At 42.1% G+C, this 12,788-nt stretch overlaps 1 protein-coding gene across 1 annotated transcript in view; it reads left to right on the forward strand.

Annotated features, from left to right (window-relative positions):
• The window catches only part of xkr7 (XK related 7), a 114,640-nt gene that overhangs the window by 85,749 nt on the left and 16,103 nt on the right, over nt 1–12,788 (forward strand). The window contains exon 2 of the mRNA XM_062979167.1: nt 11,076–11,275. Within this exon, the coding sequence (XP_062835237.1) occupies nt 11,076–11,275 (200 nt within the window). The remainder of the gene's footprint in view (nt 1–11,075; nt 11,276–12,788) is intronic.

A 12,788-nucleotide genomic window follows, 5' to 3' on the forward strand; every position in this document is an offset into this window, starting at 1 on the left:
TAACAAACAAGTAAATACAGTAGAGTTTCGCTTATCTAACTTTCGCTTATCCAACATTCTGTATTATCCAATGCAGTCTGCCTTTTAGTCAGTGTTTTTGTAGCCAATGTTTTCAATACATTGCGATGTTTTGGTGCTAAATTCTTAAATATAGTAATTACTACGTAACGTTGCCGTGTATTGAACTGCTTTTTCTGTCAAGAGTCAGACGCCAGTTAACATACAAAACAAAGTTTATTCCGAAGATAAGCCAAAAAATAACATAAACACAGGAAATATCCTTGAAACACTTCACTTTTCAGTGTTTCGAGAGTAGATTGGACAATAATAACTCAAAAACGAGCCACGCTAATTTCCCATGCTGGCATTCAATAAAAAACTAAATAACGCTTCAATTCAGCTTTGGAAAACAAATAGAGTTAATTGCTGGAAAATAAACAAACTAGAAAAGCAGTAAAGCTGCTTCCACGGTGCAGATAAGCCGAGAGCCTCAAAGGGATGATGAATAGCCGTCGTCAGAAGAATCCAAGGTCAGGTCGGGAGGCAGCAGAAATTCCGAAAAACAAACCAATAGTCAGAAGCTGGGAGTAGCCGTCAGTCAGAGGGCGTAGACAGAAGCCAGGTCAAATTCAATCCAAAGTCCGAAGAGGGTGCAGTCATCCAAAACAGGTCCACGATAAGACACAGCGAGAGCCAAGCTAGATGATATCAGCAGATTCAAATCATAGTCCAAGTTCAGTCTTCATGGAAACACAGAGATCCCAATGGCGCCTCAGCAACACCTTGCCACACGCAAAGTGCAGTGGCCAAACATTCCCATTTTATTCCCCTTCCTCCTGGGTGACCAAACACTCACACCCAAACACCAGGTGTCCCAAATCTACTCAGAGTCTGAACTCCACACAGCTAGAGCTCGTGGATCTGGAGTACCTAGCAATTCGTCGGAGTCCCAATAATCCTGCCCACACTTAGCCCCATGAACACTTAAAGAACCATCCTCCCTTCTCCAAGCATCCCAATTGGGATCAGCTCCTGCAGAAACCCCAGGTTCAGAAGTATCCATAAGCCCCAAATCCCCAGACATCTCCGGTGGCTGTGCCCATTCAGTGCCCGCTTCCCCAGCCACCACCTGTTCCTCAGCATCCATCTCCCCATCTGAATCTTCCTCAGAAGATCCCCCATATAGCTCTCTAAGTCGCTTCCTGCGCAACTCCTCCAGTGAACCCTCATCACGAGTGTTTTTTCTTCCTCTTCGAATTCCATCACCATCAACCATAATCCCAGAAGGCGCAGTCACAACATTTTCTGTCGATTTGTTGTAAAACATGATGTTTTGGTGCTTAATTTGTGAAATCATAACGTAATTTGATGTTTAATAGTCTTTTTCCTTAATCCCTCCTTATTATCCAACATTTTCACTTATCCAACATTCTACCGGCCCGTTTAAGTTGGATAAGCGAGACTCTACTGTACAAGTAAAAAATAGAAATTAAATAATAATAATAATAATAATAATAATACACAGATTGATTAATTAATTAATTCATAGAAAAAAGTAACTAATACTTTGATCCTTTGTATTATTTACAAAGTAAATAATACTTGAGAACAGGTGCAAAAAACCCCCCAAAAAAACAAAGGCAGTGGCGATTTATTTCCAAATGTAAACATTGGAGAAAACTGTTTCGTTGCAATTAAAACTTTGCATTTCCTTGCTTTGTTTTCCTAATACTCTCTAGCTTTTTGTTGCCCGTTTTGCTTCATCAGTTCAGGGGATAATCCTTCCTGCAAAAAGTGAAATTGAGATGGAAGGGACCCTGTCTATCCCTTCATCCTCCACCTTCCATCTGTTTCCTGCCTATTGGTAGATGATAGGCAGGAAAACCTGCCTTGACCCCAGTGACTGCCAGGTAATGCCATTTGCAGAGTTTGAAGGATCTCAATGAAAGTCTAGTTAATCCCAGCTCAGGTTTCCCACCTGTCTGCTTTCCTCCCTTTCCTTTCTCTTGATCCCTTTCTCCAGGAAGCCTTAGCTCACGAGGCAGCTGTTGAATAGTTACGTAGTTCCCTTGATGCTTTGGATCCACAAAAAGATATTCTCCAGTAAAATCTTGTAATTATCACTACATAGGCTGTGGCCTTATTTGTGCTTACTTAGGCTCATAGGTTCCTAGATTTGGATGGGACCTTCCAAAGGACATCCAGTCCAACCCCCCTTCGAGTAGTCTGGAAAATGCAATCAAACCCTCCCGACTGATGGCCATCCAGCCTCAACTTAAAAACCTCCAGAAGACACTCCACTGGGTTGTTCCTTATGAGGAATAAATCTTTCTTGTAAAGTTCGGCTTCCAAAGCTTTGGCCATTTTAGTCACCCTTCTCTGAACACATTTCAGCCAGTCAATATCCTTCTTGGCATCCTGAACTGGATCAGTTATTCCATTGAGGTCTGACCAAAGCTGAAGAGAGTGGGGTCGTGACTCCTCTCAATCAAGAAACTAGACTCTTCTTGATACAGCCTAGAATTACATTGGCCTTTTCAGCTGCTGCATCACACTGTGGGCTCACGTTCAACTGGTTGTCTGGTAAGAGTCTTAGATCCCTTTCAGATATACCTGGTGCCATAATGCATATTTATTTATTTATTTATTTATTTATTTATTTATTTACAGTATTTATATTCCACCCTTCTCACCCCGAAGGGGACTCAGGGCGGATTACAATGAACACATATATGGCAAACATTCAATGCCAACAGACAAACAACATACATTAGACAGACACAGAGGCATTTTTAACATTTCTCCAGCTTCACGATTCCAGCCACAGGGGGAGCTGTTGCTTCACCGTCCAGTAGTGGCTGTACTTCCGCATTCCTTTCCTCGTGTTTTGCTGGCAGGTTTATGGTGTTGTAAATTAGCCTCCCGCATAAAGCGTCCCTAAATTTCCCTAATTGACAGGTGCAACTGTCTTTCGGGGCTGCATAGGTCAACAGCAAGCCAGGGCTATTAATGGTCGGAGGCTTAACCCGACCCGGGCTTCGAACTCATGACCTCTCGGTCAGTAGTGATTTATAGCAGCTGGTTACTAGCCAGCTGCGCCACAGCCCGCCCCCATAGCCACTAGTCTTGAGCATTTGTATAGAATCGCTATCCATTTCGGTTTGTTTCACTCGTAAGGCCCTGTTTTCGTTTTTTAGCACCTCTCCCGAAAACAGGCATCTTCACAAATGGGATTTTCCATCCAAGGTCCGATAAAATGAAGATTTTCGGCCCATTGGTGGCAAAGCACCAGAGCCTATATCCAAGCACGCCGGGCACTGAGCATCAAGTAAGAGATGCTCGGTCCTTGGCGTGCTGAAAATCAGCTTTTGGCCCCCATGCAAGGCATGTCTTATGTGTGTATATACCCTTAAGCTAATTCTGGCCAGTGCTTCAAATCATGTATTGAGATTGCATACTGTAGATCTCAATGCACAGCATTAAGCATGAATTCTGCTAACCAAGCTTTGGGTTGAATGACAGCTTTGTATAACTGATGCAAGATAGTAAGCAGGGACCTGAAAGGATATGCATGTGCATCACTGGATAAAATGCGCACCTATGTGCAAGGTAAAGGTAAAGCTTTTCCCTTGACATTAAGTCTAGTCGTGTCCGATTCTGGGGGTTGGTGTTCATCTCCATTTGGTGCTCATCTCCATTTCTAAGCCGAAGAGCTGGCGTCATCCGTAGAAGCCTCCAAGGTCATGTGGCCGGCATGACTGCATGGAGCGCCGTTACCTTCCCTCTGAGGCAGTATCTATTGATCTACTCACGTTCTGCATGTTTTCGAACTGCTAAGTTGGCAGAAGCTGGGGCTAATAATGGGAGCTCACCCTGCTTCCCAGATTCTAACTGCCGACCTTTTGGTCAGCAAGTTCAGCAGTTCGGCAGTTTAATCCGCTGCACCACCAGGGGCTCCATTTATGTGCAAACTGAAGTGCAAATCCAAAGTGTGTAATGCACACTCATGTGCTTGTATTATTGTTATATTTATTTATACCCTGCTTTATCTCTCCAAAGGGACTCAGAGCGATTTGACATAAAAGAATTAGTATACAATTTAAAATATACAAATATTCAACCAATATACAAACATGCAAACTATTATTATTGACACAACGACGTTGCATGACACAGCAAACAAGATAGATATGCTGGATTTCGTTTCATAAAATCACAAGTCGAACACTTCCCAAGTGTCTAGGACTGTGTGATGATGAGTGCAGATCCCAGTAAGGTGGCCTTTTGCAGTTGGCAGATCGTAATTTTGTCAATGTCTATTGTTTCCAAATGCCGGCTGAGATTTTTTGGCACAGCACCCAGTGTGCCCATCACCACCGGGACCACCTGCACTGGTTTCTGCCAGAGTCTTTGAAGTTCAATCTTGAGGTCCTGATAGCGGCTGATTTTTTCCTGTTGTTTTTCATCAATGCGACTGTCACCTGGGATGGCCACATCAATGATCCAAGCGTTTTTCTTTTCCACAACTGTGATGTCTGGTGTGTTGTGTTCCAGAACTTTGTCAGTCTGGATTTGGAAGTCCCACAGTATCTTTGCGATGATGATGATGATGATGATGATGATTATGATGATGATGATTATTATTATTATTATTATTATTATTATTATTATTATTATTATTATTTTATGACACAGCAAAGAAGATAGATATGCTGTATTATTATTATTATTATTATTATTATTATTATTATTATTATTATTATTATTATTATTATTATTATTACAGTGCCATTACACACACATGTGCGTAATCTTGAACTGGAAGTCGACATTCCACTTTGGACAGAAGTGCCCAATTGCTTCCGTACAAGAATACTCTCAGGATTTCAGCTGTAAAATTATACCTACGAACAGATGAATTAGATGAATTATGGGATTAAAAGTCTTTTTCGCTTCCTTGAGATGCCCCTGTTTGGATAATTCCCCATGGGGAGCTCTCCCTTTTGTATGGACTGTTTCCAAGACAGGAGTCTTTCCATCCTATACTTGTGCATTTCACTTTTATTGCCTAAAGATAGTCCTGTACATTTCTCCCTGTTGAGGACTGGATGAGCTCTGGGTCTCTTTGGACTCAATGGTCCTATGGGTCAGCTGGCCCCAGCAAAAAGCTCACCAAAATAGTGGGATGGTGGCAATCAGAGCCTTCTCTCCCCACAAGCAATGGGGAGAGAAGCCAACGAAGGAGAAGGAGAAGGCTGGAGGAACAGCTGGTCTTCCTGAGCCACATGGTGCTCCCAGGGTTGGATGACGAAAGGCTCCTTGGCTTTGGCTCCTGGACACCGAGTAGACCATCTGCCAGTCAATCTGCAGCAATGGAGGTGTTCAGAGAGAGAGAGAGAGAGAGAGAGAGAGAGAGAGGGGGGGGGGGGAGAGAGAGAGAGGCTGTTCCGATTGTGGTGGGAGAAACAAGAAAGGACTGTTATCTCTCTTCCAGCAAAGATGCCCTTCCCCTCTCTCCATCCCATTAGTGTCCATATCATCTCCTTGCATCCATCTCTGGTGCAATGGGTTAAAGTCTTGTGCCGGATAAACTGCTGACCTGAAGTTTGGGTTGCTGACCTGAAGGTTGCCGGTTCAAATCCACAAGACAGGATGAGCTCCTGTCTGTCAGCTCTAGCTTGCAGGGACATGAGAGAAGCCTCCCAGCTATCACATCCAGGCGTTCCCTGGGCAACGTCTCTGTAGACGGCCAATTCTCTCACACCAGAAGCAACTTGCAGTATTGTTGTATGTCTTTCGGGCTGTGTGGCCATGTTCCAGAAGTATTCTCTCCTGACGTTTCGCCCACATCTATGGCAGGCATCCTCATAGGTTGTGAGGCATGGATAAATTAGGCAAGGAAGGTAAATATATATCTGTGGAGAGTCCAGGGTGTGACAAGAGTCCTTTGTCAGTTGGAAGCCAGCGCTAATGTTTCAGTTAATCACCCTAATTAGCATTGGAAAGGTTTGTCTCTTGCCTGGGGGGCATCCTTTGTTCAGATCATTAGCTGTCCTTGGGGATCCTCTGCCCTCAGAGTGTTGGTTCCCATCTACTGTTCTGATTTTAGAGTTTTTTTAATACTGGTAGCCAGATTTTGTTCATTTTCATGGTTTCTTCCTTTCTGTTGAAGTTGTCCACATGCTTGTGGATCTCAATGGCATCTCTGTGTAGTCTGACATGATAGTTGTTCAAAATATTCAAAAACATCTAACCTACTGATACCTGAATCGATGTAATTTTATTGGGATCTATTTTTATTTCTGAAATTTACCACTTTCGTCTTATACTCGAGTCAATAAGTTTTCCCAGTTTTTTTGTGGTAAAATTAGGTGCCTCAGCTTATATTTGGGTCGGCTTATCCTTGAGTATATATGGTAGTTTTATTGTCGCTGTACTATTGGACATGAAATTAAATGCCTTCCCCAGCACACACCACAAAACAACACACCCATCCCTCTACACACCAACCACCACCATGCTAATTAATGAAAATATAATTAGAATTACATTTGAAGTTCTGCAAAATATTCTATAGTATAGATCAGGCATGGGCAAACTTTGGCTCTCCGGGTGTTTTGGACTCCAACTCCCACAATTCTTAACAGCCTACCGGCTGTTAGGAATTGTGGGAGTTGGAGTCCAAAACACCCGGAGGGCCAAAGTTTGCCCATGCCTGGTATAGATAGATACACCTTTGAGTTATTGTCAAGCTCTTCACGGTGCAAAGCAGGACTTTACATTTTGGCGAATAATCCCACTCCTTTCCACATTCGTACAGCAAAAGGAAAGCAAAAAAGCACAAAGCATTTCAATGGAAGAAAGATAGAGAGAGAGATCACAGCAGGAGAGCCCAGCTGGTCATCCAAGAAGTAACAACTCACACAGAGAAGCAGATAATACGGAAAAATACGTCTGGATGAAAATTGAGGGGAAATGTTACACCCAAAGTAAAACAGCAAGTGGAAACTACGCTTGGCCAAACTATACAGTACAATACAGTGCAATTCCCATATCCACAGGACAAATCTTTATGGTTTGATTTATCTATACACAACAAAATATGTCCTTTGTAGGCTTTGTCTTGGTCTTCTGGCACAGTTCTGTGCATTTTTGGGGGGTGGGGTGGGGTGGGGTTACAAATGAAGCACCAAAACATCATGTTTTACAACAAATCGACAGAAAATGCAGTCCAAAACACGGTAACATTATGTAGTAATTACTGTATTTATGAATTTAGCACCAAAGCATCGCTATATATTGAAAACATTGATTAACTACATGTGTCCCCAAACTAAGGCCCGGGGGCCGGATGCGGCCCTCCGAGGTCATTTACCTGGCCCCCGCCCTCAGTTTTATAATATAATATATTGTATATACATATAATATTGATAATAATATTATAATGTAATACAATATAACACTAATAATATTACCATATAATAATATTAATTATATATTCTATATTACATATAATATTACTAATAATATTACAGTATAGTGGTATAGTTCAATATAGTAATATATAATGCTAATATTGTGCTATGCTAATAATATAATATATTGTATGTACATATAATTTGTAAGCCACTCTGAGTCCCCTTTGGGGTGAGAAAGGTATGATACAAATGTAGTAAATTAATGCAGTAAATAAATAAATAATAAATAAATACATTTTAGACTTAGGCTCGCCCAAAGTCTGAAATGACTTGAAGGCACACAACAACAACAACAACAACAACAACAACAACAACAACAACAATCCTAATTAACTTGACTATCTCATTTGCCAGATCACTTCACATTGAAATCCTGATAAATGTATATTGGTTAAAATTGTTTTTATTTTTAAATATTGCATTGTTCTTTCATTGTTCTTCTTGTTGTTGTTGTTTTTGCACTACAAATAAGACATGTGCAGTGTGCATCGGAATTTGTTTGTATTTTTTTTTTCAAATGATAATCCGGCCCCTCAACAGTCTGAAGGATTGTGGACCGGCCCTCGGCTTAAAAAGTTTGAGGACCCCTGATTAAATACATTGGCTATGTCAGAGTATTTGCAGCGCAGCAGTAGTTCCACTGGAAGCAGTGGAACGCAGAACAAAGAGATACTCAGAGACGTTGGTAGAACTATTTACAAAGTTTTACTGCATGCAGCAATAATCAACACAAACAGACTTGCAGACGACAGACGAACACAGGACAGCTCTGTTCTCCAACAGAATTTGACTCGAACTCTAGGCAGACAGAACTCAACTGAGCTGAACTCAACTGATGCAATCGTTATGCACAAACACTTGTGTCTGGATACTCCCTAGTTCCAGCCACACATCAAGGTCATCATAGCTTCTTGGCAATTAACTCTTTCCACATTATGATACATTCTGGATGATGCAATCAGTTGCAATACAAGCATGGCACAAATTGCATTTAAACACTATCAATACACAAATCCCACATTAGCAGGCTACTGACAAATTGACTTCAAATAAAGATAGAATTGCATAAAATGAACTTATAGTAGCAACATTGTTGGAAATTAAATCCATAAAAAGTTCAATCCTTGCTGCTTAGAGAGACAGCTGTGGATCGGGGTGAGAGGCAAACTGTGTTGGATAATCCAGAATGTTGGATAACAGAGTGTTGGATAAGTGAGACTCTACTTTATTATTATTATTATTATTATTATTATTATTATTATTATTATTTATACCCCACTTTATCTCTCCTGATGGAGACTCAAAGTGGCTGTAGATGTTCCCATTGCCAGCCATGTCTACTCCAATGTCCTGCTTCCAGCAATCCACAGCTTCTTAAGGGACATAACAACGAATTGTGGCTTGTAGCTAACCATGGATTGTAGCTAACAATAAACCATGGTTATTAGTAAAGGTTTCTCCTTAAACTTCAGATTGTGTCCTAAATAAGCAAAGTACTGTTTTAGGGATTCTTATATTTGTTTGTTAAGGAGTTTACTCCACTTGATATCTAGATTTGCTTCTGAGATGTGTGGATTCCCTTTCTCTTGATGTACAGCTTTATCGTACCACCTTCCCAGTATTTAAGCTACCCTAGAAGTCTCTCTAGTGATGCCAGAATGAGACCCCAGATCACCCAGTTTGGTCCCCATTGCCTTCCCAGTGTAGGCTCCATTTTAGGAGGCAACCCCTGGCAGTGAGACCAGGGAGAAGCCTGTTGGCAGAAACCCAGGCAATTGATCCGCCTGAGCTGCCCATTTTGAGTGAGTCCCTGCTGTGGTGAGCATTCAGATCAGGCCCAATTGAAATTAGCCAGCAAGCAAGGAGATAATGTGATTTTCATTCAAGGAAGATTTTATGATCTGCGGATAAGATGCTAGCTAGTGATTCATTCACAAAGTAGATAGCATACAGAATACACAAGCTGGCATAGGCTGCAGCCAAGCCTCTAATTCTGACCAGTCACAGAGAGGGGCTTGGCTCACTGGCCGGTGTGGGCTGGGACAAGGGAGGATTAAGTGTTGATAAATGAGGTTCCTTTTACTGAACAGAAAAAATAACAAAGTGATTGAAGGCATTTCTGGACCTACCCAGGAAGGGATAGGTCTATGGGATGAGCATAACATGGCCCATTAAGAGGGCTGGCCTGGCGATTCCAGACCCCAGAGAAACAAAACATCATATATTAATAAAATCATGCAAAATGACAGAGAATGGGTTTTGGCTGTAGAAATGCTGATTCCTTCCGATGTGAGTGGTCCCAGGTGTCAAAGGTGCAGGTGGTGAATTGCTGTTTTCCCAAGGGGCGAGGGAGACGATTTCCCCTGCCTGAATAGAATTATTGTGTTGCAATGTCCAGGTAGAGTCCAAAATTACAGGTGAAACTAGGAACTTGACGAGAAAGTTCCCAGCTTAGTTTCTTTCCCCCAGGCTATACAATTGTGTGGGATGCAAGACATCTTTGGGTCCAGGAACACGGTTTCCCCCAAAGGGAAGGAACGGGGATCTCAGGAGCATAAAACATTAGGTTAATACAACATATAAGCAAAATAGGAACACATAGGAAAAAAACATGGAGGGTTTGGGGAAAATTATATACATGAGAGACATAGTTTTCCAAAGTACCTTTAACAAGCCAGGCTTCCCAGTAAGTCATGGCCAGGGGTAATTTACCCCTGGTTGTCATGACACATCATATAGACCTTCAGAGGAAGACGATGGCAAGGCATCTAAGGATTGTGCCTTTCATTGAGTTAGTGCTCCGGCAGGCGCCAGAGAAAAAGGGGACTTCAGTGAGCGGTGACCTGGCCAGGTAAACTAGACATCCCAAGGACCCGGGGCTGGTTTTCTCATGCACAGGCAAGAGGCCACTATAGCTAGAAATGTAATCCACTAATATGAACTATAAAACAGTAATTAAACCAAAATATAATCCATGTGTTACCAACACACATACATTCATAGAAAGTAAAACTCTATATTCAGAGTTTGTGAGTCCAATGCACACCAGAGTCCATGTTCCACATGGAGGACTATATAAGTCACTAATTGTGAGTCCAAATTTAAACGTCCAAGTAAGTGAATCCTTTTATGAAATCCAATGTTTTAAACAAGTCCAAGATTAGTCACCACCCACGACCGGTTTCGACTGTGTAGTCTTCCTCGGGTGGTGGTTATGCAGGTATGGAGAACCTAGAGTAGTCAATTTCGTTCTTCAAGTATATAATTTCAGTGTGTCATTATCAATGATAATGGTGGGCATTGGACTCACAAACTCTGAATATAGAGTTTTACTTTCTATGAATGTATGTGTGTTGGTAACACATGGATTATATTTTAATTTAATTACTGTTTTATAGTTCATATTATTGGATTACATTTCTAGCTATAGTGCCCTCTTGCCTGTGCCTTTCAGGGAATCCTTTCTTTGTATGGTTTTCTCATGCAACACCAGTAGCCCACTGGGCACACAGCGTACTCAGGCAAAGGACAGTTGCCTCTTCCATGTCATCCTTCCACACCTTCTTCACCCATTTTCCATCTTCCCGTCTTGTGCAGGTACCTGCGGACCATGTACTTGGGTCTTCAGAGCCGCTGGCAGTCGGAGAATCGCCGGCGCCACTTCTACTGGAGGATGATGTTTGAGAGTGCGGACATCAGCATGCTGCGGCTCCTGGAGACCTTCCTGAAGAGCGCCCCGCAACTGGTCTTGCAGCTGAGCATCATGGTGCACCAGAACTACATTGAGCCCTTGCAGGGTAAGTGGGCCCTTGGCAATTGCATCAACGGGTCACATCCAGCCTTGCTGACCCCAAACTCCATCTGCCAGCTGCCACTTCCTTAATGGACATCACAATAAACCATGGTTTGTAGTTAGTCATGGCTTTATTCCTTACAGCTCAAGTAACTATACAAACAGTAGCGCCCCAAGACTATATTAGGGTATATTAGGGGCCGGGCTGTGGCGGAGACTGCAATAAATCACTCTGACCATGAGGTCATGAGTTCGAGGCCAGCCCGTGGCGGGGTGAGCACCAGTCAATTAAAAATAAAAAATAGCCCCTGCTCGTTGCTGACCTAGCAACCCGAAAGATAGTTGCATCTATCAAATAGGAAATAAGGTACCACTTATAAAAAGTGGGGAGGCAAGTTTAACTAATTTACGACATTGGAATGAGGAAGTGCCGTCAGTGTGGATGATGAAGCAGCTGCTCCCCCCTGTGGCCAGAATCGAACATCCCCTCAGGAGAAGGTTAAATTGCCTATGCGTCTGTCGGTCTCTGTCTCAATTCGATGTATTAATGGGCATTGATTGTTTGCCCTGTATGTATATAATGTGATCCGCCCTGAGTCCCCTTCGGGGTGAGAAGGGCGGAATATAAATATTGTAAATAAATAAACTAATTAATATTAAGCCTTTGCAATTCTCTTGATGGGTCACATCCGGCCCTGTCTACTCTGGCATCCTGCTTCCAGTTGCCCAAAATGTCGCACCTCAGGATAGCTTCACTTTGCTATAAACACCAAACTGTCCCCAGGCTGTCGTCTTTATGGTTTATTAAAAAGTAGAAGATAAAAAGTTCTTAAAGACAAAAGTAAAGTTCCAAAAGATCGTTACAATATGAAGCCTTGGAGCATAATTCAAAAAAGCATCAGCAATAAACAGAGTCCCATAGAACATAACAAAGTCCCAAGACCGAAAGCTGCAAGATATTCCAGGTGAGAACTTGTTTCTTGGTTAGACGAAAAGTTGCTCTGACAAAGGTTTGTCTCCAAACACAGTGCTTAATACCCTTTGCAAAACATGAAGGCATTTCTTTGCCCTCTGACCTCTTTCTTATTAGCTACTAGCTGTGCCCGGCCACGCGTTGCTGTGGCGTATGGGAATTCTTTGTTAGGTAGGTGGAATAACAGTGAATAGCTTTGTAGCCTGAAAGCCTGGCCATTTTCTTATGTGAATCCTTGTTTGGTGAGGTGGAATAGAAAGGAATAGGCTTGCTGCTTGGAAGGTTAGGTAGTTGCCTTTTAGGGGAATTTTTTTGGGGTGGTAGAATTGTAATGAATAGCCTCGGTGGTTCAAAGCCTGGGTGCTTGCTACCTAGGGGAAATCTTTGGTTGGTCAGCTTCAGAGTAGTATCATTGTTTCAAAGCCTGGTCGCCTTTTATGAAGGTTAATCTTTTATTGGTGTGGTTGAATTGCACTGAATATCCTTGCAGCTCCAATGTCTGGCTGTATTTATTATTTTGTATTTTATATATGTATTACAAAAT

This window comes from Anolis carolinensis, chromosome 4, assembly GCF_035594765.1.
Source record: "Anolis carolinensis isolate JA03-04 chromosome 4, rAnoCar3.1.pri, whole genome shotgun sequence".
In the NCBI taxonomy this organism is placed as follows: Eukaryota; Metazoa; Chordata; class Lepidosauria; order Squamata; family Dactyloidae; genus Anolis; species Anolis carolinensis.